The sequence below is a fragment of the Mustelus asterias genome, chromosome 12 (assembly GCF_964213995.1).
Source record: "Mustelus asterias chromosome 12, sMusAst1.hap1.1, whole genome shotgun sequence".
Classification (NCBI taxonomy): Eukaryota; Metazoa; Chordata; class Chondrichthyes; order Carcharhiniformes; family Triakidae; genus Mustelus; species Mustelus asterias.
Genome location: NC_135812.1, coordinates 98,716,734 through 98,743,703, shown reverse-complemented (window position 1 = coordinate 98,743,703; position 26,970 = coordinate 98,716,734). Strand labels below are relative to the sequence as shown.

The 26,970-nt window shown below is 43.7% G+C and overlaps 1 protein-coding gene across 2 annotated transcripts; it reads right to left on the bottom strand.

Moving 5' to 3' along the window:
- Window positions 1-55: 55 nt before the first annotated feature.
- Window positions 56-26,970, bottom strand: tk1 (thymidine kinase 1, soluble). 2 transcript variants are annotated; one of them, XR_013499181.1, is made up of 8 exons: window positions 26,689-26,970; window positions 26,343-26,374; window positions 20,941-21,054; window positions 16,175-16,268; window positions 11,527-11,616; window positions 10,462-10,581; window positions 4,277-5,636; window positions 3,112-4,235 (listed from the first exon to the last, which is right to left on the bottom strand). XR_013499181.1 is itself a non-coding variant. In XM_078225706.1 (7 exons), the coding sequence occupies exons 1-7, from the start codon at window positions 26,752-26,754 to the stop codon at window positions 5,436-5,438; spliced, it is 717 nt and encodes a 238-aa protein (XP_078081832.1). In that variant the 5' UTR covers window positions 26,755-26,958; the 3' UTR covers window positions 56-5,435. The 2 variants fall into 2 exon arrangements, 1 of the variants encoding a protein (XP_078081832.1); XM_078225706.1 differs by having other exon boundaries at window positions 56-5,636; window positions 26,689-26,958.

Here is a 26,970-nt window from a genome sequence, read left to right as displayed (position 1 = left end):
CAGACTCGATGGGCCGAATGGCCTCTTTCTGTACTGTAGGGTTTCTATGATTCTATGAATCCCCCTGACTGCAAGGAGTAATTTAGCATAGCTAACCCACACATCTTTGGACTGTGGGAGGAAACCCACGCAGACACGGGGAGGACATGCAAACTCCACAGAGACAGTTACCCAAGGCTGGAATCGAAGCCAGGTCCCTGATGCTGAGAGGCAGCAGTGCCGCCCGTTATTATGTACTGATAACTTAAGTTCCATCCTGTAGCATAGACAAGGATCACAAAATATGAATTACAATTGTAACAAACTCTTAGTCACAGGTTTTGCTGACTTGAACAATCATGCTGAAATCCGAATCAAATTAGAATCGTAGAATCCCTACAGTGCAGAACGAGGCCATTCAGCCCATCGAGTCTGCGCTGACCACAATCCCACCCAGGCCCTATTCCTGTGACCCCCTCATATTTACCCTGCTAATCCTCCTGACACTCAGGTTAATTTAGCATAGCCAATCAACCTAACCCCCACATCTTTGGACTGTGGGAGGAAACTGGAGCACCCAGAGGGAACCCACGCAGACACGAGGAGAATGTGCAAACTCCCCACAGACAGTGACCCGAGGTTGGAATTGAACCCAAGTCCCTGGTGCTGTGAGGCAGCAGTGGTAACCGTGCCGCCCTCATGTAAATCATGAGATAAATGCAATAGGGTATGCTAACTTCATTACCAATATTCCATGGGTTCTCTCCAAATGGTAATAGGACAGATCTTGCCTGACTTAATTAAATCACATGAATGTAATGCTGGTCTTCCACTGAAGTTAATATGTGCATTGTGATTATATTTCCATTGTGTGATGGACAGATGATGGTGTGAAGAAATGATTCTGTTTTTATTGAGTTAATACAATGATGTACATGAGGACTCAACAGAATGGTGGAAGGCAAACTTGATGGACTTTATTTTTCTCCTAGCTACCCACAGAGCAATGTATCTCCACCTTTGTTCCAAATTTGGGCATGCCACTGTTATTGCAAAGCTGTCAGCGCACAGCACCTTACCCACATGGTGTGTAGACAGTGGGTGGTACAGTAGTTAGCACTGCTGCCTCACAGTGCCAGGGACCCGGGTTCGATTCCCAGCTTGGGTCACTGTCTGTGTGGAGTTTGCATGTTCTTCCTGTGTCTGCGTGGGTTTCCTCCGGGTACTCCGGTTTCCTCCCACAGTCCAAAGATGTGCTGGTTAGGTGCATTGACCCGAACAGGTGCCAGAGTGTGGTGACTCGGGGAATTTCACAGTAACTTCATTGTAATGTTAATGTAAGCCTAACTTGTGACTAATAAATAAACTTTACTTTATGTGCTTTGCATGGAATCTGTACACTGTCTCTGGAGCTTCACCTGGTCTCTCCAACTGTTCATGGATTAAATCGTGGGATCAGGCAATTAGTACAACAGTCACAGTGTGCGTTTCCTACATTAGTTAACAAGCCGCTGTTTGATCAGCATTTAGCAGGTCACATGAGAACAGCCAAATGAGCCAGAATATTTGGCTGTTGTATTACATTATTCAGAATTCAGTCCTTGCACAAATTCAAAACCAAGGCTGGGGTCCTTGCCTTGAGCTGAAGAGGAGGGACTTGCAACTGACTGGAAACAAAATCGACATAAAGGTAAAATGACTGACATCTCACAAGTGGATAACTATGTTTGAACTGAGAGGGGTGATATCGCTTCTAAAGTTGGAGAGGCTGGAATATATTGCCTCTGAATAAATTATAAATCCAAATACCAAGTCTGTTATCAGTAATTTGAGATGTGGAAACCTGAACAAACTGATAAAAATTGTGAAACTTGACACGTGTATTGCATATCTCTGCGATAGGGACACCAGGCTTTGGATAGAACAATGATAAATCAAGAGATGTCCTGTGTGTCTTTTAACGAACTGTCTTTTGTTCTCTATATGTAAGAACACAATGAGGCCTTTCTAACTCTCAAGCCTCATCACTGATATCAGCAAGCTTACCACGTGAGAAACCTCCACCCAATTTTATGCTGAGCACAAAATTAAGTCACGTGTAGCATTTATTTCCTATCCATAATTGCCCCGGAGAAGGTGGTGGTGCATTTACATCCACAGTGCTGGTTCCCAGGATTTTGACTGGCTGCTGACAGTGATACATTTCCTAGTCAAGATGTTTGGTGTGCAGATATTGATGTTCCCTTGTGTCAGCTGCCTTTGTTTTTGTCAGTGCTATAGATCACAGGTTTGCAGAGTTGCTGCCTCCATAGACAGCTGAAGCTCTTGCTATGGAACAGGGGAACCCTCTAAGCTCTGAAATTGGTCGAGAAAGGTTGTGGTTGGACCCCAATGGCAGCAGATTGACTTATGAGGATATTACAAAAATTATTTGCAATTTAAAACAAATGAATTTTTATTATACAATTAGATAAGCAAAACAATAAATGCTATTTTGAGTATTGCTGAAAAGAAGACGTGCTGTCAAAACTTTTTGTTTTGTGCTCAGCAGATTTGTAAGACTAACAACTGAGATTTGTGGCTGCACAGTGGTTAGCACTGCTGCCTCACAGGGCCAGGGACCCGGGTTCAATTCCCAGCTTGGGTCGCTGTCTGTGTGGTCTGCACCTTTTCCCCGTGTCTGCATGTGTTTCCTCCCACAGTCCAATTGACTGGCTATGCTAAATTATCCCTCAGCATAGCTGAACAGGCGCTGGAGTGTGATGACTAGGGGATGTTCACAGTAACTTCATTGCAATGTTAATGCAAGCCTACTGGTGACACTAATAAATTAACTTTATGCTGCATAAGCAGAGGGTGCTGATTGGTAGAGGCATTGTCATGGAGAGTACATCAGGGAACAGTTAACTGGCAAGCTTTTGTTTAATTCCAAATGGAGCCGGTCGGATTGATCAAGACATTGCGAGGGGGAATGAATCTGGGAATGGCTGCAATGTCAGTCGCCCAAATGTTTGTTCAATTAAAAAGGCTGAATGGATGGATCTGTTCTGCTTGTAAAGGACAGGCCGTGTGTGTGTGTGAACCTATGAAATGTCTAGCATGACTCCCGCTTTCTTAGCCAACCACCTATACTCAAAAACCCAGAATCAACACATTGAACATGAATTCACAGGAAAATTGCAGTCAATTCTAATTTATTGCACATTAAATGGCAGATACAATGAAGACAAATTCACTCAACAATCCACTCAGCATGTGGGTCAATCTCACTATCAAAAGCCCTTCAAAATTCCATCTTCAAGAAGAATTTCAGCTTTTAATGTTTAACCTCCCTAGATGACAGAGGCACACAACAAGCTAGAGTTCTGCAGGCACAATCTTCACCAAAAATACCACATGTCTGCAGAACCGCAACACTGTCTGTCACTTGAAGATAACATTGGTGGATCAATGCCACACACACAGCGGCAACAACTGTGCATTTGCTTATTCTCAGCTTCTGAACCTAGCCCATCTCCTTCAGCTTGTTTCTACTGCATCACTGGGCTCATCAACTTCTACTGAGCTTGTACTAATCTTGTGTATGCCTTCACCTAGGTTCAATATGGGTGGCACAGTGGTTAGCAATGCTGCCTCACAACACCAGGGACCCAGGTTCAATTCCTGGCTTGGGTCACTGTGTGTGGAGTTTGCACGTTCTTCCTGTGTCTGCATGGGTTTCCTCCCAGTCTGGAAGCGTGGTTAGGTGCATTGACCCAAATAGGTGCCAGAGTGTGGCGACTAGGGGAAATTCACAGTAACTTCATTGCAGTGTTAATGTAAGCCTACTTGTGACTATACTTTACTTAGGTTTGGTTTCCCTAGAAGCTTTGGTTTCTAATTGCAGTTTCAGTTTCCCTGGAAACCCAAAGGGTCAGTTTCTTTTTTTCAGTTTCCCTGTACGGCTAAGGTCTATCTTTTAAAAAGTACAAGCTTTGAAACATGGGTTCCATTACAATATAAAGTAATAGATGTGCATTAGGCAGGACTAGTGAACACACAATAGACAAATTCAATCCACTTTATTTTTTTTTACAAATGTAGGAACAATGAAACAAAGAATTGCAGATCAAGTTCTCAGATTTAAATTATGCTCATCTAAATGGCAGTGCTAAACTAGATTGGTGTTTTCTGAGCACTGTTACTGAGTTTTCAGATCTTCAGCAAAATATTACCATCAGTACAAAAACAGAAAATGCTGGAAAAACTCAGCAGGTCTGACAGCATCTGTGGGGAGACCTGCTGAGATTTTCTCAGCCTTTTCTGTTTCACATTCCAGTATTTTGCCTTTATTATCATCAATACATTAGCTCCGAATGCAGATACATGGCGGTGAAGTGACATTTTAAAATATATGGCTTTTGGAGCCACGGTCCTCAAAATTTATGTCAATAATACCAAATGTTTTCATTTCAAACAGTTACAGTAATGATTTCTCAGTCAAATAAATATGGCGGTGGTTAATAAAAAACAAGGTTTATTTTTCTTTCAGTATTCTACACAGCAGTTAATGGCAGTCCCACACTCCAGCATTAGATAGCTACCAAGTTAATTATTTTCAGCATCACACAATGAATCTTGTCACACTAACCTGCATTGCAACACCAACTAAAGAACACACCGGGGACTGGAAGATTTTTGTTCCAACTTCAGAGTTAGTAATTATTAATGATTGCGACCACTGAACTGTACTGTACATTTCCTGTGTGGCCATTTTAATAAACTAGACTGAGCAACTAATTAGACAAAGCTATTAAAAAAATGAAGTATAGATATCTATAATTAAAAACTAAACATTAGCTGTACTGCTGCAGCATAGCTTTGGGAGGTGACAGTGGAAGCGGGGAGGGGGAGGCGGGTGGAGTCTCATGAATTCTGTTCATCATTTAGTGATTGCCGGAAGGCACATCCAAGGTGAAAAGATAATTTAGTTTGGTAGCTGGAAAACATAGCCCAGACTCACATGGAGAACAAGCAGGGTGTAAGAGAACAGAGCCAGTACCTCCGCTCTAGTTAAATGCAAAAGGACTTTGTGTGGATTTTGAAATAGTGCAGTTAGTGTAAATAAGCTCGCTGTAATTTGTAAGCTAGAGGAAGAAGATGCAATGCTGCTTTTACCGATCCGTGTAACATCGTGGCTGATCCTCAGGCTCCATCCAGTCCCCAACTGAAAGTGCAAATGTAGAAGGTAAGAGGACAGAATTAGCCTCGATTGTGATGTCTCAACACATCAGTGACTTGCCCAGAATTGCACGAGGATAATTGCTTGGGGAAAAGTGCTGAAGAGTTGTCTATGGCAGAGGGGCCACACCCAACATAGGTCAACACCTTAGATGAGGAGGAGATAAAGTTTGTGGGTAGTTGAGGGGTGGAGGGAGGGGATGCTGGGGAAGGGGGAGGAGGATTAACTTTAGGAGTTAGACCTGCAGACTTTCAAAGAGTTTTCTTTGTGATTTGCCTTGTTGGGGCCAGACTGGTTGTTTTGAAGCTATATGTTGGTGAGTTCCTTCTTGTCCACTGTTCTCCTTATCACTCTTCATATCCATCCGGCTTTCGTTCGCAAAGTAACAGGACCTGCAGTTCGCTTGGTACATGTCTGTTCCACCAATCACTTCGACCTGTTGGGACAAAACAGGGTCACTGAACTAAATCAAACAAGGGAGAGAACTTTGGAAATTTTGCTTATTTTCCTTTAAGATGGCACAAGTGTGACTGGCTAGATTAGCACTTTTTTCCCATCCCCAATTGCCCTCGAGAAGGTGATGATGAGCTGCCTTCGCCATCCACTGCAGTCCATGTGGTGTAGGTACACCCCACAGTGCTGTTGGGAAGGGAGTTCCAGGTTTTTGGAACAGCGATATATTTCCTAACCAGGATGGTGAGTGGCTTGGAGGACAACTTCCAGATACTGGTATTCCCATGTGTCTGCTGCCCTTATCCTTCTAGATGGTAGCAGTTACAGGTTTGAAAGGTGCTGCCTGAGGAGCCTTGCTGAGTTTCTGCAGTGCATCTTGTAGCGGGTGCACTGCAGCCAGTGTGTGGGTGGTGCGAGAGTGAATGTAAATTTCAATGAGATCATCAATATATTTTCCAAATCCATCATAGCCAACTTGCCCCTCATATCGTCATCATTTCCTATGTTCAGATTCACTTTCAAATTTAATGTAAAACTAGCATATTACAGTCACTATTTCCTAATGGATCCTTTATAGCAGGGATCTCCAAACTACGGCCCGCAGTGGGCTAACATCTGGCCCGCAGCCAGTGGGGCGGGACGGGACGGGATTCCCGCTGCTGAAGACACTCCCGCGTCCGGCACCCCGCCGCTGACTCAGGATCCGGACGCGGGGACGGAAGCCACAGGCCGGACATTTGCTGCTGCTCCGCGCGGTGTCCGATGGACCCATGGGAACCCCCGCCCTCTTTACCGGCCTATTGTCCAATCAGAGCTGCCGTCCTGTGACTGACAGTTCATTAAACGAATCAGCAATTGAGACATCTGTTATCCAATTGCTGCCCTGCATTGACTAAATGAAAGCTGCTTTCGTAAGCTCCATCTGTCTGAACTGAGCGAGAACAATGACAATGATGGCGGCAATTCAGACCAATTCAGTTATGGAAGGAAAAAAGAAAAGTGGACAGTGAGTGCCGCCTGTTTAATGAAGAATGGGGTATAAAGTACTTCTTTGTACAAGCAGGTGATAAAGCCTAGTGTGTCATATGCAACGAAACTGTTGCAGGTTTGAAGGAGTACAATGTACGTCGGCACTATGAGACCAAATATGAACCAAGTTATTCCCAATTCACAGGAACACAGCGTTCGGAAAAATTTGAATCAATGCAACGCAGGTTGCTTTCCCAACAAGCTTTTTTTACACAGAAGATAACTGAAAATGAAGCTTTAACCAGGGCCAGTTACAAACTAGCTTATGTGTTGGCTAAAAGAGGAAAGCCATTCACCGATGGAGATCTCATCAAAGAGTGTATAATGGAAGCAGTGGAAGAGTTATGGCCAGAAAAAGCTAATCTGTTCAAAATCATCAGTCTTGCGCCAAATACTGTTGCTCGTAGAATTGAGGATATAGGAAGCAATATATTTAATCAAATTGCAGACAAAGCAAGAAATTTTCAGTTGTATTCTCTCGCACTTGATGAATCGACTGATGTGTGTGGCACATCACAACTCCTAGTATTCATCCGTGGCGTCGACAGTGAATTTAACGTGACACAAGAATTAGCATCAGTGCGTAGCATGCACAGCACAGTAATTGGAGAAGACATCTTCAAAGAATTGCAAAAATATAACCTGGAGTGGAATAAACTGCAATGCGTGACAATTGATGGAGGAAAGAACATGTCTGGGGTGAAGAAAGGTTTGGTTGGACAAATCACAAAAGCTTGTGAGGTTGGTGGATTCTCAAAGCCCATGTTTCTGCATTGCATTATCCATCAACAAGCATTGTGCGGAAAATACGTGGATATGTCTTGTGTTCTGAAACCTGTTGTTTCAACAGTGAATTTCATTTGATCTCACAGGCTTAATCATCGCCAGTTCATTTATAAAACTAATTTTTTTCTTTGGCCCCCGAAAATGTGTAAAATATACGATGTGGCCCTCGTACTGAAAAGTTTGGAGACACCTGCTTTATAGCAAGGTTATCAATTAGCACTTTCTCATTTCTTAATACTAAATCTAAAATAGCCCGATCCCCAATCGGTTCCTCAAAGTACTTCTCCGGAAAACCATCTTGTACACAGTCTAGGAATTCATCCTCCACAGCTTTAGTGTTTACCCAGTCTATATGTAAACTGAAGCACTCCATTATTACTGTATTACTCTCCTTACATGAAGCTCTAACTTCCTGATTTATACCACGCCCAACATCGCCACTCCAACTTGGTGGCCTATAAATAACTCCCACCAATGTTTGTTGCCCCTTGCTATCTCTTCAAGGGAAGAAAGGATTCTGATGAAATAAAAGAATCTTGGAGCAGAAATTATTGAGCCATTGAATGCCAACAGCGTAGGAGGCTGCCCATGGCAAGTCAAGTCTGCACACTCTCTGAAAGAGCATCTTACCCAGGCCCACCATGACCCACTGATTTAACATCACACAGGAAGAACTCCAGCAGCTCCTAGCTGACCAAGCAGCCGGCCACCACCTCTCAACTCCTGGATTTTAAAAGTCTCTGGTTATCGCTGGCTGAGCGATCTAAATGCAAACTCCACTGTGCTGCATCGTCAGTCATATCAAGCACTCGTGTTGTTGTCTCCAACCAGAAACCCATCTGGACTAAACTCTGCCACAAAGGAATGCCCTCTGGATTCTGACTTCTCAGACTCTGGAAATCACATGAACTAATATTTATTTATTTGTGTTGCCCATAGTTGCAAATCTTCCTCTTTTCTACTGCCCCCTTACTGAACATATATATGTTTGTGTGCATGTGCGTGGTTGCAAACACTGCTCCTCACTGGGTTTGAATGTGAGTGAACTAACCAGTTGATCATAATACAAGTTATTATTAAATTAGACCACACTGACCGAGGGTTAGGGGAAAGCACGCCACAGCCCACTTTAGATATAGTCCCAAACCACCCCTGTTTACGGGCAGACGGGGACAGGGTAAAGAAGTTGAGTTTCTCTCTGTCTGTAACAGCTCTCTTAGGTGGATGGAAAAGATCCCAGGCGCTATTTCAAAGAAAAGCAGGAGGTTCTCTCTGCTTTCGTGGCCGATATTTATCCCTCAACCAACATCAGTAAAAAAGAGAGGATGACATGTGGCACTGTGGTTAGCACTGCTGCCTCGCAGCGCCAGGGACCCGGGTTCAATTCCCGGCTAGGGTCACCGTCTGTGTGGAGTTTGCACATTCTTCCCGTGTCTGTGTGGGTTTCTCCCAGGCGCTCCAGTTTCCTCCCACACTCCAAAGATATGCGGGGTAGGTGGATTGGCCATGCTAAATTGCCCCTTAGTGTCGGGGGATTAGCTAGGGTAAATGCATGGGGTTACGGGGATAGGGGCTAGATGAGATTGTGGTTGGTGCAAACTTGATGGGCCGAATGGCCTCCTTCTGCACTGAAGGATTCTATGGTCATTGTCCCATTGCTGTTTGTGGGAGCTGGCTGTGCACAAACTGGCTGCCTCATTTCCTAAATTACAACAGAGACCTCATTGCAAAAGTACTTCTTTGACTATAAAATGCTCCTAGTCAGCTGGAGGTTGTGAAAGGTGCTGAACAAACACAATTCATCCTTTTCATCTTCATCCTCGTTCCCATTGAGAGCAGTTTGACCACAGAACACTGACAGCGAATATTCCCTTTCTTTATCTGTTGCTGAAAAGATCCACACCAGATTCTGTCAAGGTCTCCTGCTCCCAGGACCCAGAAACAATGCTTCACACTCAGTCCTTAGGAAGCTAACGGGACCAATGATTTCTCTGACGTGTGTGTCAACGGGACAAAATCCCATTGTTGGCCTCCCTTCCTCCTATTTTTGGAAACTTTTTCCAACACTCCAATTACACCCGCCCACTCACCAACCACCAACTCAGTCCCTCTAATTTTGATCGCAGTCTTAGCTTCTACGTCCAGTTATTTTTCCTCTGTAAAAACACCTCAAAATATTTTTGTTATTAAAGACACTATATAAGTTGTTGGCACAATGATTTAAAGAAGCCAACTCTTCACCCAGAATTAGCTGAGCACCATTCTATCCCAATAGCTTTCACTTGCATAGTCAGACCTGCCTGCATTTAGACTAATGCAGGGCAGGGTATTTGTGGCTTGACTAGTCGCTCACTCTGTCCATTATTTGCAATGGGTCAGTCACATTTACAATTCATTGAACTCTCACATGACTGAATGAATTGTCAAGTAAATCTCTTATTGTCCTGTAATCTCACAACACCAGGTTAAAGTCCAACAGGTTTATTTGGTAGCACGAGCTTTCGGAGCGTTGCCCCTTCATCAGGTGAGTCACCTGATGAAGGGGCAGCACTCCGGAAGTTTGTGCTACCAAATAAACCTGTTGGACTTTAACCTGGTGTTGTGAGACTACTTACTGTGCCTACCCCAGTCCAACGCCAGCATCTCCACATCATGTCCTGTAATGGCTCAGTAAGTCTATCTGAAGTTGAGCCATAAAAGGTCAGGTAGGTCCCACGCCTGTGTCAAGGTCTCAGCTGAGGTACCAGCTTAGGGATCACAATTGGCCTGAGCCCCAAGCTGAGATAGAGAAAACTCCACTGATGTGCATGTGACTTTTGATAGTGCCTCGATCATACTTAATGATGGCACCTTCTCCCTCCACCTAGGGTCACATACATTGAGTGGACAATTGGCAAGATTCTGGATGGTGCCCAGAATCTGGGGAATGGTTTCTTCAGGAGGGGAAGAAAACAAAGAAACTAAAAAAAAAGGAAGGACAAAAAAAAACAAACCTCTTTCTCAGCTCCCAGTCTCTTGGTATACGCAGCCTCCCCGTAGCACTCTGTGCACACAGCACTCAGTTTCACCACGCTCTCGGCCAGGGGAACCAGATTCAGAATGTTGCCAAAAGCCTAGAGAGACAAACAAGAGTTGCTCAGAATCAGATTCCAAAAGCAATGAATACATTTTGACTCCATGACGAATTGCTGTTGCACCACATCAGACTGGCCAGGCTGAGGACAAACTTTCCTGCCACACAGCAAGCATTCTGCCTCCTTCCTCTCACTGCAGTCAGGAATGATAGAATCCGGGAGTCAGTTTTCCAGTGCGCCTGGACAGGCAGTGGGACACATTTACCAGAATCATACCAGGGATGATCAAAATCGATTGTGGGGAGAACCATGTCCAGGTGGAATTGTTCTCCTTGGTGAAAAGAGTTTTAACTGGGAACTATTTGGATAGAGTAGGCAGGAGAGTAGGTAATCAGCAGAGGACACAGATTTAAAGGTATTGGCAAAATACCGGAGATTGCTTTTATGATGCAAGTTATGATGATTGCCTGCGAAGATGGTGAAATATGAACTTTCAAAAGTTAATTGAATCTATATTCAAAAAGGAACAAACCGGAAAAGAGCAGGGAAATGGAAGGTCATTCCAAGAGCTGGCACAGGTACAATGGGCCGAATGGTCTCCTTCAGGGCAGTACCATTTCACCAATTTGTTTGAAATAAGATGCTTGTTACTGCCCTTCCCTCCCACTTCAACACTGCCGCTCATCTGTTTACGGTCCCTCGAGTGATAAAACCACTAAATCTCTCCCCCACATCCTTGAAACACTTCCCGTGGGAAAGGGCTTGACCTCTGCTTAAAAGTATGAGCAAAGTCAGGAATTCAGTGGAAATTCTTAAATAGTTTTGGAGTATATTTTATAAAGAGCATCTCCCAAGCCAAAATTAAGTGAATGAAATTGAGTTGTAAAAGATATGATTATGATATTGGACAGGCAGCATGTAAATTGAACAAGATGTACTCATTTGGCTCCACTACTGCACAATCTCCTCATGAGTTCTACTTACTTTCCTTTGGAAAGTTCCATCCAGGGCCGCCACAATCACAGTTTTTCCTTGGTTAGCCATTTCCTCAGCAAATTCAACACAGTCTGGAAACTAGAAATACACGAAGAACTTCAACATCATTGCTTGTAACCAGCACCTTTCCTCAGATTCAGAAAGAGTTAGGCAAGCCAATCAACAACATCCTGCCTTGACATCAGCGCTGTTAACATAGCAAACCATCTCTAGGTACTTTGCAGAGGAGCGATCAAACCCATTTCCAGCCTCAAAGTTCATGGGAACCTTGGTGTTGAATGGATATCACTAACAGCCCAGTGGTTCAGCGCACTGCCTGCTGTGATACGGAACCAGTAAGAATAGGCAGGTTCTGAATTTGATCCTTCTTCTGTAATGGGTTTCTTGGTCTGAGTTATGGAACACATGGATTTCCGAAAGGCATTTGATAAAGGGCCACACAACAGATTTGTCAGCAAGGAATAAAAAGGAAAATAGCAACATGGATACAAAATCGGCCGAGTGACAGGACACAGAGAGAAGTGACGAATGGTTGTTTTTTTTAGCCTGGAGGAAGGTTTATAGTGGAGTTCCCTGGGGTCAGTGTTGAAACTCCTGTTCCACCTGATATATTCTAACGACCTAGATTTGTGTACAGGGAAAAATTGCAGATGACACAAAACATGCAAGTTTTGTGAATTGAGAGGAGGATAGTGTGGAACTTCAAAAGGATATGTACAAGCGGGGGGAACAGGAAGACAAGTGGCAGGTGATATTGAAAGCAGCAAAGTGCGAAGTGATTCATTTTGTTAGGAAGAACTTGAAGAGACAATAAAAGGCCCAATTCTAATGGGGATGCAGGAGCAGAGTGATCTGTAAGTGTGTGTACACAAATCACTGAAGGTGGCAGGACAGGTTAATAAAGCATATAGGATCTTGGACTTTAGAATCATAGAATCCCTACAGTGCAGAAGGAGGCCATTCAGCCCATCAAGTCTGAAGACCTCAAAAGGTAGTGATCTCAGAATTACTGCCTGTGCCAAGTGCTAGTCAGAGTAGTAACAGCAGGATACATAGGATGAATATGTGGCTGGAAAGATGGTATGAGGGGGAGGGTTTCAGATTCCTAGGACATTGGGACCGGTTCTGGGAGAGATGGGACCTGTACAAACTGGACGGGTTACACCTGGGCAGGATCGGAACTGATGTCCTTGGGGAAGTGGGGGGGGGGGGGGGGGGGGGGGGGGCAGTGGGGTGCGTGCTAGTGATTGGGGAGGGTTTAAACTAATATTGCAGGGGGTTGGGAACTGTTGCAAGGATGCAGAGCAGGGGGAATCAAGAACAAGAGGAAAAGACAGTAAGAAGAATAAGGAAAGTGACAGGCAGAGAAATCAAGGGCCAGAGTCAGATAAGGACCGAGTGAAAAATAGTAGGAAAGGGAAAAGAAATGTTATAAGCGCGCACCTTAAGGTTTTGTACCTGAATGCTCGGAGCATTCGAAACAAAATGGATAAATTAGTTGCACAGACAGATGTAAAGGGATATATCGTTGGCATTATGGAGACATGGCTCCAAGGTGAGCAAGGGCGGGAACTAAACATTGAGGGCTATTCACTGTTTAGGAAGGACCGATGGAAAGGAAAAGCTGGTGGAGTTGCATTGCTGATTAAAAATGATATTGATACATCATTGAGGAAAGATATTCGCACAGATGATGTGGAATCTGTTTAGAGTTAAGAAACAACAAGGGGCAAAAAACATCGGTGGGGGTGGTATACAGACCACCAAACTGTAGTGGTAATGTTGAGAAAAGCATTAGACAGGAAATCAGAGATGCATGTGTCAAAGGAACATCTGTGATTAATCTGCATATAGATTGGGAGTCAAATTAGTCACAGTACAAGAGAGGAATTTCTGGAGTGCATACAGGATGGTTTTGAGGAACCAACAAGGAGCAGGCCATCTTGGACTGGGTGTTGTGCAATGAGAAAGGATTAGTTGGCAATCCAGTTGTGAGAGAACCCTTGGGGACGAGTGACCATAATATGGTAGAATCCTTTGTCAAGGTGGATAGTGATGCAGTTGACTCTGAAACCAGGATCCTGAATCTCAATAAAAGTAACTATGATGGCATGAATTGGCCATGATGGAGTGGGAATACAGGCATTTAAAGAATGAATAGGTAAACTCCAGAAGTTGTTTATTCCTGTTTGGTGAAGAGCCGTAAGGGAATTGTGGCCAAACCATGGCTTACAAGGGAAATTAGTGATAGTATCAGATTCAAGGAAGAAGCGTACAAATTGGCAAAGAAAAGCAATAGGTCTGAGGATTGGGAGCAGTTTAACATTCAGCAAAGGAGAACCAAGCAATTGATAAGAAGGGAAAAATAGAGTATGAAAGAAAGCTAGCGGGAACATAAAAACTGACTGTAAAGGTTTCTACAGACATGTAAAGAGAAAAAGATTGACAAAAACACCCCTCAGTCAGAAACGGGAGAATTCATAACAGGGAATAAAGAAATGGCTGAGGAATTAAATTTGTACTTTGCTTCAGTCTTCACAAAGGAAGACATGAATAATGTGCCAGAAATGCTGAGAGAAGCATGTTTAGTGAGGAGCTGAAGGAAATCAGCATTAGTAGAGAAATGGTTTTGGGGAAATTGATGAGCTTGAAGGTGGATAAATCTCCAGGTCCTGATAATCTTCATCCCAGGGTACTTAAGTGGCCCTGAAAATAGCAGATCCATTGGTGGTTATTTTCCAAAATTCTATGGACTCTGGAATAGTTCCTACAGATTGGAGGGTAGCTAATGTAAGCCCGCTATTCAAAAAGTGAGATAGGAGAACCAGTGGATGTGGTTTATTTAGACTTTCAGAAGGCTTTTGACAAGGTCTCACATAACAGACTGCTATGTAAAGTTAAAGCACATGGGATTGCAAGCAATGTCTTGAGATTGGTAGAAAGCTGGTTAGCAGATAAGAAGCAAAGAGTTGGCATAAATGGGTCTTTTTCTGATTGGCAGTCAGTGACTAGTCGGGTTTTGCAGGGATCTGTGCTAGGACCCCAACTGTTCACATTATATATTAACGACTTGGAAGAGGGAACTGAATGTATTATCTCTAAATTTGCAGACGATACAAAATAGGGTGGGAGGGTGAGCTGTGAGGAGGATGCAGAGATGCTTCAGCTTGATTTGGACAGGTTGAATGTGCAGTATAATGTGGATAAATGTGAGGTTATCCACTTTGGTAGCAATAATAGGAAGACAAATTATCATTTGAATGGGTGTAAATTGAGAGAAGTGGATACTCAATGAGAACTTGGGAGTCCTTGTGCATCAGTCGCTGAAAGTAAGCACGCAGGTACAGCAGGCAGTAAAGTATGTTGACCTTTATAGCGAGAGTATAGAAATAGGGATGTTTTGCTGCAATTGTATTCATTTATGGGACATGGGCGTTGCTGGCTAGCATTTATTGCACATCCCTAGTTGCCTTTGGCCAGATGGCAGTTGAGAGTCAACCACATTGTTGTGACTCTGGAGTCACATGTAAGCCAGACCAGGTAAGGACGGCAGATTTCCTTAGTGAACCAGATGGGTTTTACTGACAATTGACAATGGTTTCATGGTCATCAGTAGATTCTTAATTCCAGTTTTAAAAAAAATTGAATTTAAATTCCACTATCTGCTGTGGTGGGACTCAAACCCAGGTCCCCAGAACATTAGCTGAGTTCCTGGATTAATAGTCTAGTGATAATACCACTAGGCCATTGCCTCCTCATTGCTCTGTCTCAAGAGTGTGGAGGAGGCAATTCAATCATGGCACTCAAAAGGGAATTGGATCATTATCTTAAAGTAAAAAAGGGATAAGACACGGGAGTAGCACTAGGTCGACTACTCCTTCAGAGGGCGAGCATGGACACAATGGGTCAAATGGTCTCCTTCTATGCTGTAACCATTCCAATTCTATGAAAATGCAACAATTAGCCTCAGTGTCCCCAAATTGGAGATTTGGAGTAAGAGCTAGTGGCAGGGGTGGGGGAAGAAATCAGGAAAGAACACAGATGGATAGTGTGATAGTAGATCAGATAAGAGAAGGATCAGATTCTGCAGTAGTTTAAAGTTTATTTACTAGTCACAAATAAGGTTTACATTAACATTGGAATGAAGTTACTGTGAAATTCCCCTGGTCACCAGTCCGGCACCTGTTCGGGTCAATGCACCTAACCAGCACATCTTTCAGAATGTGGGAGAAACCGGAGCACCCGGACGAAACCCACGCAGACACAGGGAGAATGTGCAAACTCCACACAGATAGTGGCCTAAGCCGGGAATCGAACCCAGGTCCCTGGCGCTGTGAAGCAGCACTGCTAACCACTGTGCTACTGGGTGTCTCAGATTTGAGGAGCCTAGCATTCACCACCAAGTTTACGCTCAGGGAGCACAACTGGAGGAGCGTTGATCCATGTACCAGAATGAGACAGCACCATTAGAAGTCATACAATTTCCTTAAAGGTTGAAAACAGCAACTTTTTCCACTCCAAACTTCTTAATTGACTGAAAATGGACTTTATCCAGGGATTAGACTCTGGGTAGCTTGGATTTTTTGGATACAGTGCACTCTGAAATTTCAAATAAAGCATTACGGGCCACACTTACAAACTGCCCTTCATCAATTCCGATAACTGCAGATTTCAGTGCTTCTTGAAGAACCTCACTCAGCTTTGTCGCAGGAACTGCCTGCATTGTAAACCTGAGAGATAAAGAAACAAAACAGCAGCAGGTTTTACAAATGGAAGTTCTGGATCAACATCAACAATCTCAATTTAGAACTGTGCGATGCACCCCAGCTAACTCAACACGTCAACTAGAGGATTAGAGGAAATTACAAAGGTGCACAATCAGCATAGCATCATTTCAGAATGCAGACCAACTTCAGCTTCGATTTATAGTGGTGTAAAATAAAACAGGCAGAATATCAAAGGTGTGATGGAGAAGTTTTGACAATTGCCTTGAATTATTAGTGGCTGCCACCCAAGATTAAGACAGCTAGAAGCTGAGACATGCAAAGCCTGCATGATACATCTCAGATACTTTGTCTTCCCAAAATGGCCACCCACAATAAAGATTAGGCACCTGGCCAATGTAGGGAATACTCTTTAAGAATGCAGCTAAGAATGGTCCCAAATCGGTAGGTTTCTAGTCCAACAGGGGAAGCATGTTGCTTGACTTCCTTCTGAGGTAAATGCCTGATGTGATAGTGGAAAATTTGGGGAAATAGTGACCATAACATTGTTGTGGTACATATGAAAAAGAACAGGATAATGGAGTTAAAAATAAGGGTTGTGGTCTAGAAAGTTCAGAAATAAGAGATTTGACACAAATTAATTGGGTAAAAGTAAGTGCCAAATGAGACAGCAAGAGCTACACTTGGAAATCTTCACGAACGCGACGAAGAGTGCAAAATAAATATATTCCTCAAGGCAAAAAGAATGTGCAACAAAAGGTACAGTTTTGAGAATAAGGAGGAGATAAAATCTAAAATTAAACTTAGAAGGCAGGCTCAGGGTAATGCTGCAGGAGAAAATCATAACTATAGGAATTGTAAGTTAAAAAGTGGGATTGGAAAATCTAAAAAAGAAAATAGCAAAATCTCCTCGAAGCATAACAAAGATGAATTGAAGGTTGGTGACAATAGGGAAGTTTTATTGGGAGCAATGAAGATAATGCAGAGGTATTAATGATTTTGCATCAGTTAAACGTCAAGCCTCAAGTTAATTAGATGTACATTTCCCAAAAACAGCAACTTCAATTTTCCCCCCGGCCAAGAATACAAGTCTCACCATCACTCTGGCTGACATCAGTTAACGGATCAACTTGGAATCTCCTCTGCCTTGTACAGTTCTATTCCATATAATATGGAAATTGTACCACTGAATCAGTCAAGCAGCTATCCTTTGGATTCACTATTTCTGAAACATTAATTTACTTGCACTAGACTACTTGAACATCAGTTTTGTTCTTCCTGAACTTGAACTATATTAACTTGTATAAATTACAAAGCAGAGTACCTTTTGGCCTTGATCATTCGTTTTTTTTTTGTTTATGAAAGATATCTTGTGCTTTCTTAGTTAAATTAAGTCAGTATCTCACTTTGATGTCTAGGATCTTATTTTAGTCTGTTTCATTAGTTGCTGTGAAACTATTGACTTACAAATCCATTGTGGCAATAGCATGGGAAATTATTTTAAATATTCTACATTATCATATTCTAGAAGGCGTGGAAGGTGTAATAAGCCAAATGGAAGACACATTTCTACATGGATCCACTAGTGAGCAAGATCACACAGTCAGAGCAGTCATCGAGTCACAGAGGGTTACAGCATGGAAACAGGTCCTTCGGACCAACTTATCCGTGCCGCCCTTTTTTTTTTAAACCCCTAAGCTAGTCCCAATTGCCCGCATTTGGCCCATATCCCTCTATAACCATCTTACCCATGTAACTGACCGGCTACAGGATGAAGATGTCACTAAGTCCGAGAATACTGTCTGGAAGAATGTCCAGAATGTAGCCCTACTAATCTGATACTGTAGCAGTACCTTAAATAGCGCCAGCACCTTACTGTCATTGGTAACTTACTAATCTTCCATGAGAGGATAGTCCAGGACAAAGCAGCCTGTCTGGTTGCTGTCCTTTCCACAAATATTCAATCCCTCCACCACCTACAAAAAACATGGCAGCGGGGTGTACCACCTACAAGATGCACTGCAAGATCAACGCACACCCGAAGGAGACCGCACCGCTCCAATCAGTCTGTGTTCAGTACTCTACAGCACTGTCATTTTTCTTCTCCCCCTCCTGCTTGGTAAGGCCCTTGAAATACCTAACCGGCTGTTTATTCCAGAGAAATTCTACTCATTCATGTCTGTTGCAGTTTTTGTTTCAGAATAGGTAACTGCATTTTTATGCCTTGTCTCAGAAACATTTCAGAAATCTCAGGGTGGTGTGAATCGACAGGGGAGGGGGGTGTTTCATGGTCCCAAGGGGGTTGAGTGTCTTTCTGCATCCCAGATCATGGAATGTGAAATGGTGGGAATTGAAGTAAGCTGGGCAGTTTCTTCATTGCCTTTATAGGGTCCCCGTTTTTCAAAGAATCCAGTCAGAAAAATAAAAATGAGAAATTGTACCTTTAAAAAGCACATCCTCGTGACAATAATTCAAAGTTTTTGTGGGATTAACTTTTGGAAGAAAAAGTAAGCTTAAGCTTATTTTTACCAGGCTGCAACTCAATATGGGGATCCAGACCCCTTTCTATTAAGTGTCTGCTCCTTTACAGGCACCAGGTGCAGACCTGGACCTCTGACCCTCCAACTAAACAGCACTTCTACAAATGTTCTCCGTTTCTCACCTCCCTTCACAATAACACCCGGCAAGCTGTTCCCGGCCCAGTCACTGTGAGAGTGCAAAGTCAGTCAAGGGGTTTCCTCTCGTGAGGTTACTAGAACTAGGGGACACCATTTGAGAGTAAAAGGCCCTTTAAGTCAAGAAATGAGAATTTTTTTTCTCTAAGAAATCCCCCTCCCCAGAGTCTAGTGAAGACTGGGTCCATTAATTTATACAAGGCTTGAATTAGAGAGATTTTTGATCGGCAAGGGAGTCAAGTGTTCTGGGAGTCAGACAGGAAGGTGGCGTTGAGACCATACACAGATCAGCCATGATCTTACCGAATGGGAGAGCAGGCTTGAAGGGCTGAATGGCCTGTGTCCTAATAAGAATGCTGAGGCCATTTGTGGGAATGGCAGCGACGTCCAGCTCCCAGCCCTCTTCCTGGCTTTCCAGCCACCCCCTCCTTTTTAATTTCCGGCTTCTTCTCAACAGCCTCCTATCAATGAGATTGGTAATAATGCAGCCAAGTCTCCTGCTTGGTGGCAGTGGCACTGGCCAGAATAATTGCTCCAGCTCTCCCAATCACAGCCTCTCTCCCTCCCGCCTTGCTGCTCCTCCAATCATAGATGCTATCTCTGGAGGAGCAGAGAGAGTGGGAGAGAGGAAAGATGTGATTGGAAGGGTGAAGCAGCGAGCTTGGAAAGAGAGAGAATCAGTTACTGGAGGAGGAGCTCCTCAAAGACTCTCCCACACGCACTGCTCCTCAAATCCATAATGCAAGAAATATGTACGCGGGTGACCCTTCTTGAATTGTTTTGCATCCCCCCCACCCCCATCTTTGATCTTTTGCAAACTACTGGTGAGGTATCCAGGGCGGGTTTACATGGGGGCAAGGGTGTTTTGAACATTGAAGAACAGGGGTTGACTGTGTTAAAGGTTACAGAGAAACCATGGAGGGAAAAATTGATATTTTAGAAATTAGTCAAATGGATGGAAGAACAGATGGTTAGAAATAAACAATGAAATCTGCCAAATGAATTGTGAGAAATGTACACTCTAAACACTAACAGTATGGTTAAGAAATAAGAGCAGGAGTAGGCCATTCAGTCCATTGAGCCTATTCCTCCATTCAATAAGATCATGGCTGATCGGATTGTGTCCTTATGCCCCAATCAGATCAGGCAGTGCCAAGTAGGCGGGGCCTATTGGGGGGAGATCGGTGGGGGGGCCTGCTGCCACTCTGTATTTGGGATCGGTGACAAAGGGAGGGAAGGGCTGATTGGGGCTGGCCATTGGGATGGGGGTCGGCCAGGAGTGCGCAGCTACTGCGCATGCGCCGATCTCGGCTCTGGCAGATCAGCGCATTGGCCTGCTCAGCACTATGCTGCTGGCCTCTCCAGTGGGAATAGACTCTGCCCCCTGATTTTCATCATGAAACTCGTTATGGCACTCTGTAATGCACAACATGTGCGAAATTCATTTTGAAAATCCCGCTAAAAAAACTAGGGGGATTTACTCCAGTTTTTACACAAATTCGACACTTTGAATTTTTTGGGGAGAATCCCGGTCATTATGTTTCATACTTATTATGGCTAATCCTTGGGAAAGAGTAGAGGGCAGCTACAGGCAGCACTCATTTGTTGGGTGGTAGCTGGTTAAGTGAAGTGGTTAGCTAATCTCCACTAACGGAGGTTAGAAGTCAAGCCCAGGGATTGCAGTCAGAAACAAAAAGACACAGACCATACTATCAAGAGTTTGTGAGAGTTATCTGGCAAGAGAGCCAGCAAGAGGGCAGCTTTCCACTTAAGGAAGTGCCAATCAGGTTCAGAGGAATCATTGGTCAAAAATGTCATAGCAAGGTTAGCAGCAAGTATTTTGCCATTTACAAGGGACATTACAGAAGAAGCTGTAATTTACTGTAAGCTTTTATCTTGTTCACAATTAGATAATAAAAATCTGTGCATAGGCACTGGTCAAATAGATTGCCTTAGTCACTTAACGAGTATGCTGCAACTCCTAGACTGCACTTAATACTCACTTGTCATGTGTAGCCAGGTCTTCCTTACTGTACCGAGTGTCCTTTGCATATTTTACCACAAGACAATGATATTGAGCAATCTGAAACCTTCTCACCCGACGCATCAGCTCTGTGCTGTAGTGGAGAGAGAAAAATGAGAGTTTAGTCAGATGCACAGGTTGTGAAGTTGGGACTCATGAAGAGGTCTTTGCAGAAACCACAAAATTTTGATTTTGATCCTCAAACCGAGAGTTATCACCAACTCTTCCTACAGAGGCACCTGTTCAGCCAGGTGAGATTGAGAACTAGCTGAGCGAATGAAAGGAAACAGCAGGTGCAAAGCTGAACTGGCATCGTAACCACACCGACAGAATTCAGTTCTCAAAATGGTGACATGTCAGCTATGGCTCAGTGACAGCACTCTTGCCAGAGACTGAAGTCAAATCCAAGTTTCATTTCACAGACTTAAAGTAATTCTTGATCTTTATACAAGAGTTATAACATCCTCAGTGCTTATAATCTACTCTCCTGTTTTAAGAGAGGAGAATAATTGTAAAGCAATAGAGGCAGGCAATTAGTTGGTAACTTTCTAAATTAAGACAGAAAACTTTTGAATGAGTCTGTTTGGGTCCCTACAGCTGAGCTATGCAAACTTTTTAAATCGACCAGAGAATGGTTCTGATTTTTGAGCTGTTTTACACACACCGAGAAGTCAGTTTGAAAGAAGTATTAAATAAATGTGGCGACTGCAGTTAAGTGACAGCTTTGGCTTACTTGTACTATTTTCACCTCAGTCAGATGTTTGTGGTTCAAAGCCCATTTGAGACTTGAGCAAACAATCCAAGTGGACACTCCAGTGCAGTATTGAGTGAGTGCTGTGTTGTTGGCACTCCTGTCTTTCAGATGGAGGTGTTAACCTGATGTCCAACAGATTCCATGAGTTCTCATGGCAACATTTACCCCTCAATTATCACCAAAAGCAAACATATTTCCTGGTTGTTTACTTTGTTGCTGAAGTTTTGCTGGCCTGCCATAATAATCCTAATTAACGATTCTTCTTAAACCTCCTCCCTCATCTTCAACAACATAGTATGAGCGACTCATGATTTGTCACCAAGATTGAGACCATTTGATCAGCTCTTTCCCTTATCCTAGCCCACTGGAATAAATGCCCTGAGGCTTCCACACCAATCTCCGCTACCCTATTCCTGACCTCGTTTACATTTCTAGTTTTTCTCCCATCTCCCCTCACGCCTTCTCCAAGCTTATCTTGTCTATAAAACCCATCTCCTACCGACCAACTTCCCTTCCCCCGGCCCATCTTAGCTGAAGGCTTTCTCTCCTCAGATTATTTCTTGCTCTAACCAAGGATGGGGGAGGAGGGCAATGATGGAAATGTGGGTTGGGGGGGGGTTGCCCGTCACATAGGATCAGCTCTGCCCCTGACACCATAGTCAATGGAGAGGACCTAATACAGACACATTTCACATAACCAAATTGGGGATATGGATGCATCCTCAGACACAAATGGCTGTCAGGCCACTGATATACAAGTGCCCTCAAGATCGCGGGCACTTCACCTCTTCCAGGAGATGCCCATTCCCGACAGGAGAGGGAAAATCTACTGGTGAGTTCCAGACTCTCTGGCATCGCAATAGCTGAAATCTTCACCATTATAAGTCTGCATTCGGTCACACTGAGTGATTGATCCAGACATGCCAGAAAGTGTACTTTCAATGCTATCAAATACAGGGCAGATAATCTGGCTCCAATGTTAATAACGCACCTATCTAGTATTGGATGAGTCACGGCACATGCTGACATGATTGATGAACCAACAGAGATGTTGCAAATCAAGACTATTCAGCATAAAGTAACATTTGTGCCGAATGCCTGGCAGGCAATGACTATCTCCAACCAGAGAGAATCTAACCATCTTTCCTTAAAATTCAATGGTATTACATTCACTGAATCCTCTATCAATATCCTTCAGGTTACCATTGAACAGAACTGAACCAGCCTTATGAACAGAGGCTACAAGAGCAGGCCTGGGAATTGAGGTGAGTAACTCACCTACTGGCTTCCCAAAGCCTGTCCGCCATCTACCAGGCTTAAGTCAGGAGTGTGATGAAATACCCTCCACTTGCCTGGATGAGTGCAGCTTCAACAACACTCAAGGGCCACAACATCATTCACGGCAAAGCAACCCATCTGTGTGGCACACCACCACCACCTTAAACATCCACTCCCTGCACCAGCGACGCACCGTGGTAGCAATGTGCACCATCTACAAACGCTCTGCCACAACTTGCAAAAATCTACAAGGCTGGGTGTGGTGTGACATTGGCAAAAATGAATGGCTGCTGTGTGGTCACACTTCATACATTTCCAATGGTCAGACCTCAATCCAAAGTTTCCTATCACAGGCTCTTGCTGGGCCAGCACCTCAAGGGTTAAAAACCAGTTGGCCAATATGTTTAACTTTCACGCACCTGACAGCTTCTGAAGTATCCCCTCAGACACCTTGTGAATCTTTGATAACTTTCGCCTTCTTACAGCGACTGATTTCCAGCATATAGGAGTTGAATAGTGAAATGGCCGCCTACTAAGTCACATACTGCCTCTGCCCAATGCGTGTTTCTGGGGCTGGCTGCCCAGAGAACTGCCAGCACACCTCCACCAGAGGGGAGCCTGCAAAGCCGGGACTTTCCCCAATTCCCACCAAGAAGATAGAACTCTCGGCCATTGTCTTCATTCCCCACCATAAACTACACTCTTGTCATTGACCCATCGCCCTCTGAACTACTCTTAGAATCCCTACCATGCAGAGAAGGCCATTTGGCCCATCAAGTCTGTACCAACTCTCTGACAGAGTATCTTACCCAAGCCCTCTCCCCTGCCGTATCCCTGAAACCCTGCGCATTTACCATGGCCATTCCACCTAAACTGCACATCTTCTTGGATTGTGGATGAAAACCGGAGCACCCGGAGGAAACGCACGCAGACATAGGGAGGATGTGCAAACCCCAGTCAGTCATCCAAGGTGGAATTGAACCCGGGTCCCTGGAGTTTTGAGGCATCAGTGCTAACCACTGTGCCACCCACTGTTTGTACTCGGTTTCGTATTTGATTCCACGATGCGCTTTCAACCAGATGTTACTAAGACTGCCTTTTTCACCTCTGTAACATCACCCATCCCTGCCCCTGCCTCAGCCCTTCTGCTGTTGAAGCCCTCATCCATGCTTTAGTTATCTGTAGACTTGGCCATTCTAACGCACTCACGACACAGCCTTCCGCATTCTCCCCTCTGAAGCCATTCAAAACCTTGAAGCTTGTGTCTTATCTTGTAGCAAGTCCATTCCCCTGTGCTCACTGATCTACATTAGCTCAGTTAAGTAACTGTTGCTCATTTTCAAATCCCTCCATGGCCTTGCCCCTATCTCTGTAATCTCCTCCAGCCTCACAATCCTCTGAGATAACTGCAGTTCTTTAAATTCCAGCCTCTAGAACATCCTGATTTTAGTGTCCCTTAGCTACCTGCCCACTAAACTCTGAAATTCATCTCCCTAAACTTCTCTTCCTTTAATGTGATCCTTAAAACCTCTCTCTTTAAGACCATAAGATGTTGGAGCAGAATTAGGCCATTCAAACCGTAAAGTCTGCTTTGCCATTCAATCATGGCTGATAAGTTTCTCAACTCCCATTCTCCTGCTTTCCCCCCATAACCCTTGATCCCTTTACCAATCAAGAACCCATCTATCTCTATCTTAAATGCCTGGCCTCCACAACTTTCTGTGGCGATGAATTCCACAGATTCACCACCTTCCAGCGAAAGAAACTCTTCCTCATCTCAGTTCTAAAGTGTTGTCCTTTTACTCTGAGGCTGTGCCCTCAGGTACTAGTCTATCCTATTAACAGAAACATCTTAAAATCATTGAATCTCGAGTGTAGAAGGAGGCCGTTCGGCCCATCGAGTCTGCACCAACCACAATCCCACGCAGGCCCTAACCCTGTAACCCCACATATTTCCCCTCCCAATCCCCTGATACTAGGGTCAATTTAGTATGGCCAATCAAGCTAACCTTTGAAACTCTTTGGACTGTGGGAGGAAACCAGAGTACCCGGAGGAAACCAATGCAGACATGGGGAGAATGTGCAAACTCCACATAGACAGTGACCCGAGGCCGGAATTGAACCCGAGTCTCTGGGTCCATGATGCAGCAGTGCTAACCGCTGTGCCACTGTGCCGCCTCATGTCTACTCTATCCAGGCCTTTCATTATTCTGTAAAAAAAGTATAGAAACCCTACAGTACAGAAAGAGGCCATTCAGCCCATCGAGTCTGCACCAACCACAAACCCACCCAGGCCCTACCCCCATATCCCTACATATTTTACCCACTAATCCCTCTAACCTACGCATCTCAGGTCACTAAGGGCAATTTTTAGCATGGCCAATCAACCTAATGTCATGATGTGGAGATGCCGGCGTTGGACTGGGGTAAACACAGTAAGACAATCAACCTAACATACACATCTTTGGACTGTGGAAGGAAACCAGAGCACCCGGAGGAAACCTACGCAGACACGAGGAGAATGTGCAAACTCCACACAGACATGATGTATAAATGAGATTCCTCCCCACCCCCACTCATCCTCCATTGAGTACAGACCCAGCGTCCTCAGACACTCATATGTCAAGCTTTTCATTCCCAGGATAATTCTTGTGAATCTCCTCTGGATCTTCTCCAAGGCTAGCATTCTTCCTTAAGCCAGATTTTAGTCATTGAACACCATTTTATGTAGCTGGGTGTTAGATTTGGTTGAGTCATTCTTTATTGGGAACATTTCGGTAAGTTAAAGGCGCTATATAAATGCAAGTTGTAGTGCCTAATATACATTTTATCTATACCTTTGAGTCATTGTTAATGACTCAAAAGTATAGATAGAATGTATATTAGGCACTACAACTAGAATGTATATTGGGCACTTTGGGTCATTGTTAATGACTTGAAGGTATAGATAGAATGCATATTAGGCACAGTGCAGGACTTCACAAAATGCAGCTAACACATAGAAGGCGAATGAAGCATTTAAAGAAACTGGCAACAACATTGAATTAAAAGGCTAATGTGAAATATTTATTCCAATTATTTACAAGCACGGATTTAAAATACACCAGTTAGATGTGGTGAGAATGGAGAACCGGATTTGTAACAGAGAGAGAGAGGAAAGTATAAATCAGAATGCAGTTGAGTAGATGTCTATGAAGACAAAAGCAGTTTGCAGGACGAGAGAGAGGGGCAGAGCTGGGCGGAAGGAGAGTTGGCGCCAAACAGCTGCTTTACCGGCAAAATCCCTTCAAACATTTCATTGTCAAGAAAAATAAAAAAGGGGAGAAAAGAGATAATATGAAATCTGTTACCTTTTCCCCGAGAACATTGGTCCGAAGATAATCTGGAAAAACGACAAAATAAAATCTTCAAATAGTGGAACATTTAGGTGGCGCCTTTTGAGGAGGCGCAACTCGGAAGTGGGATCAAAATCAAATTTACTGCCGAAATAATGTAACAACAAAGTGAAACATCAAATTTAACAAGTCTTTGTGCGTCCTTGCCTAAAATTTAATTTTAAAAATGTTTTCAAATACTCAACACGCAGCTGGATATCAACATTGGGAGATTCGTCTTATTTTTTAACGTGTTTGATTATTTATATAATTTAAACTTAAAAACATAGAATTAAATTAGTATATATATTTATTTTCTTACCTGAATCTGGCCCTTCACTTTGCGGGGAGATGAGAGTGAGCTCTCTGGTGTGTATAAACAGTTCATCGTGTCGGAAAATACAATATAAATAGCTAAATGCAGGAAAACAAACTTGTACAAGTAGGGTTAAAGATTGATGGGGGGGGAATAAATAAATTCCTATCTGGAGAGAATTGAATACCAGTGAAATGTAAGAGGCAGAAGAGAAGCTAGCTTAATTCAGAGCAACTCAGCAGAACTACATTCAAATGTCCCACCCGCCAAAACTGCGTCAGCTAGTGG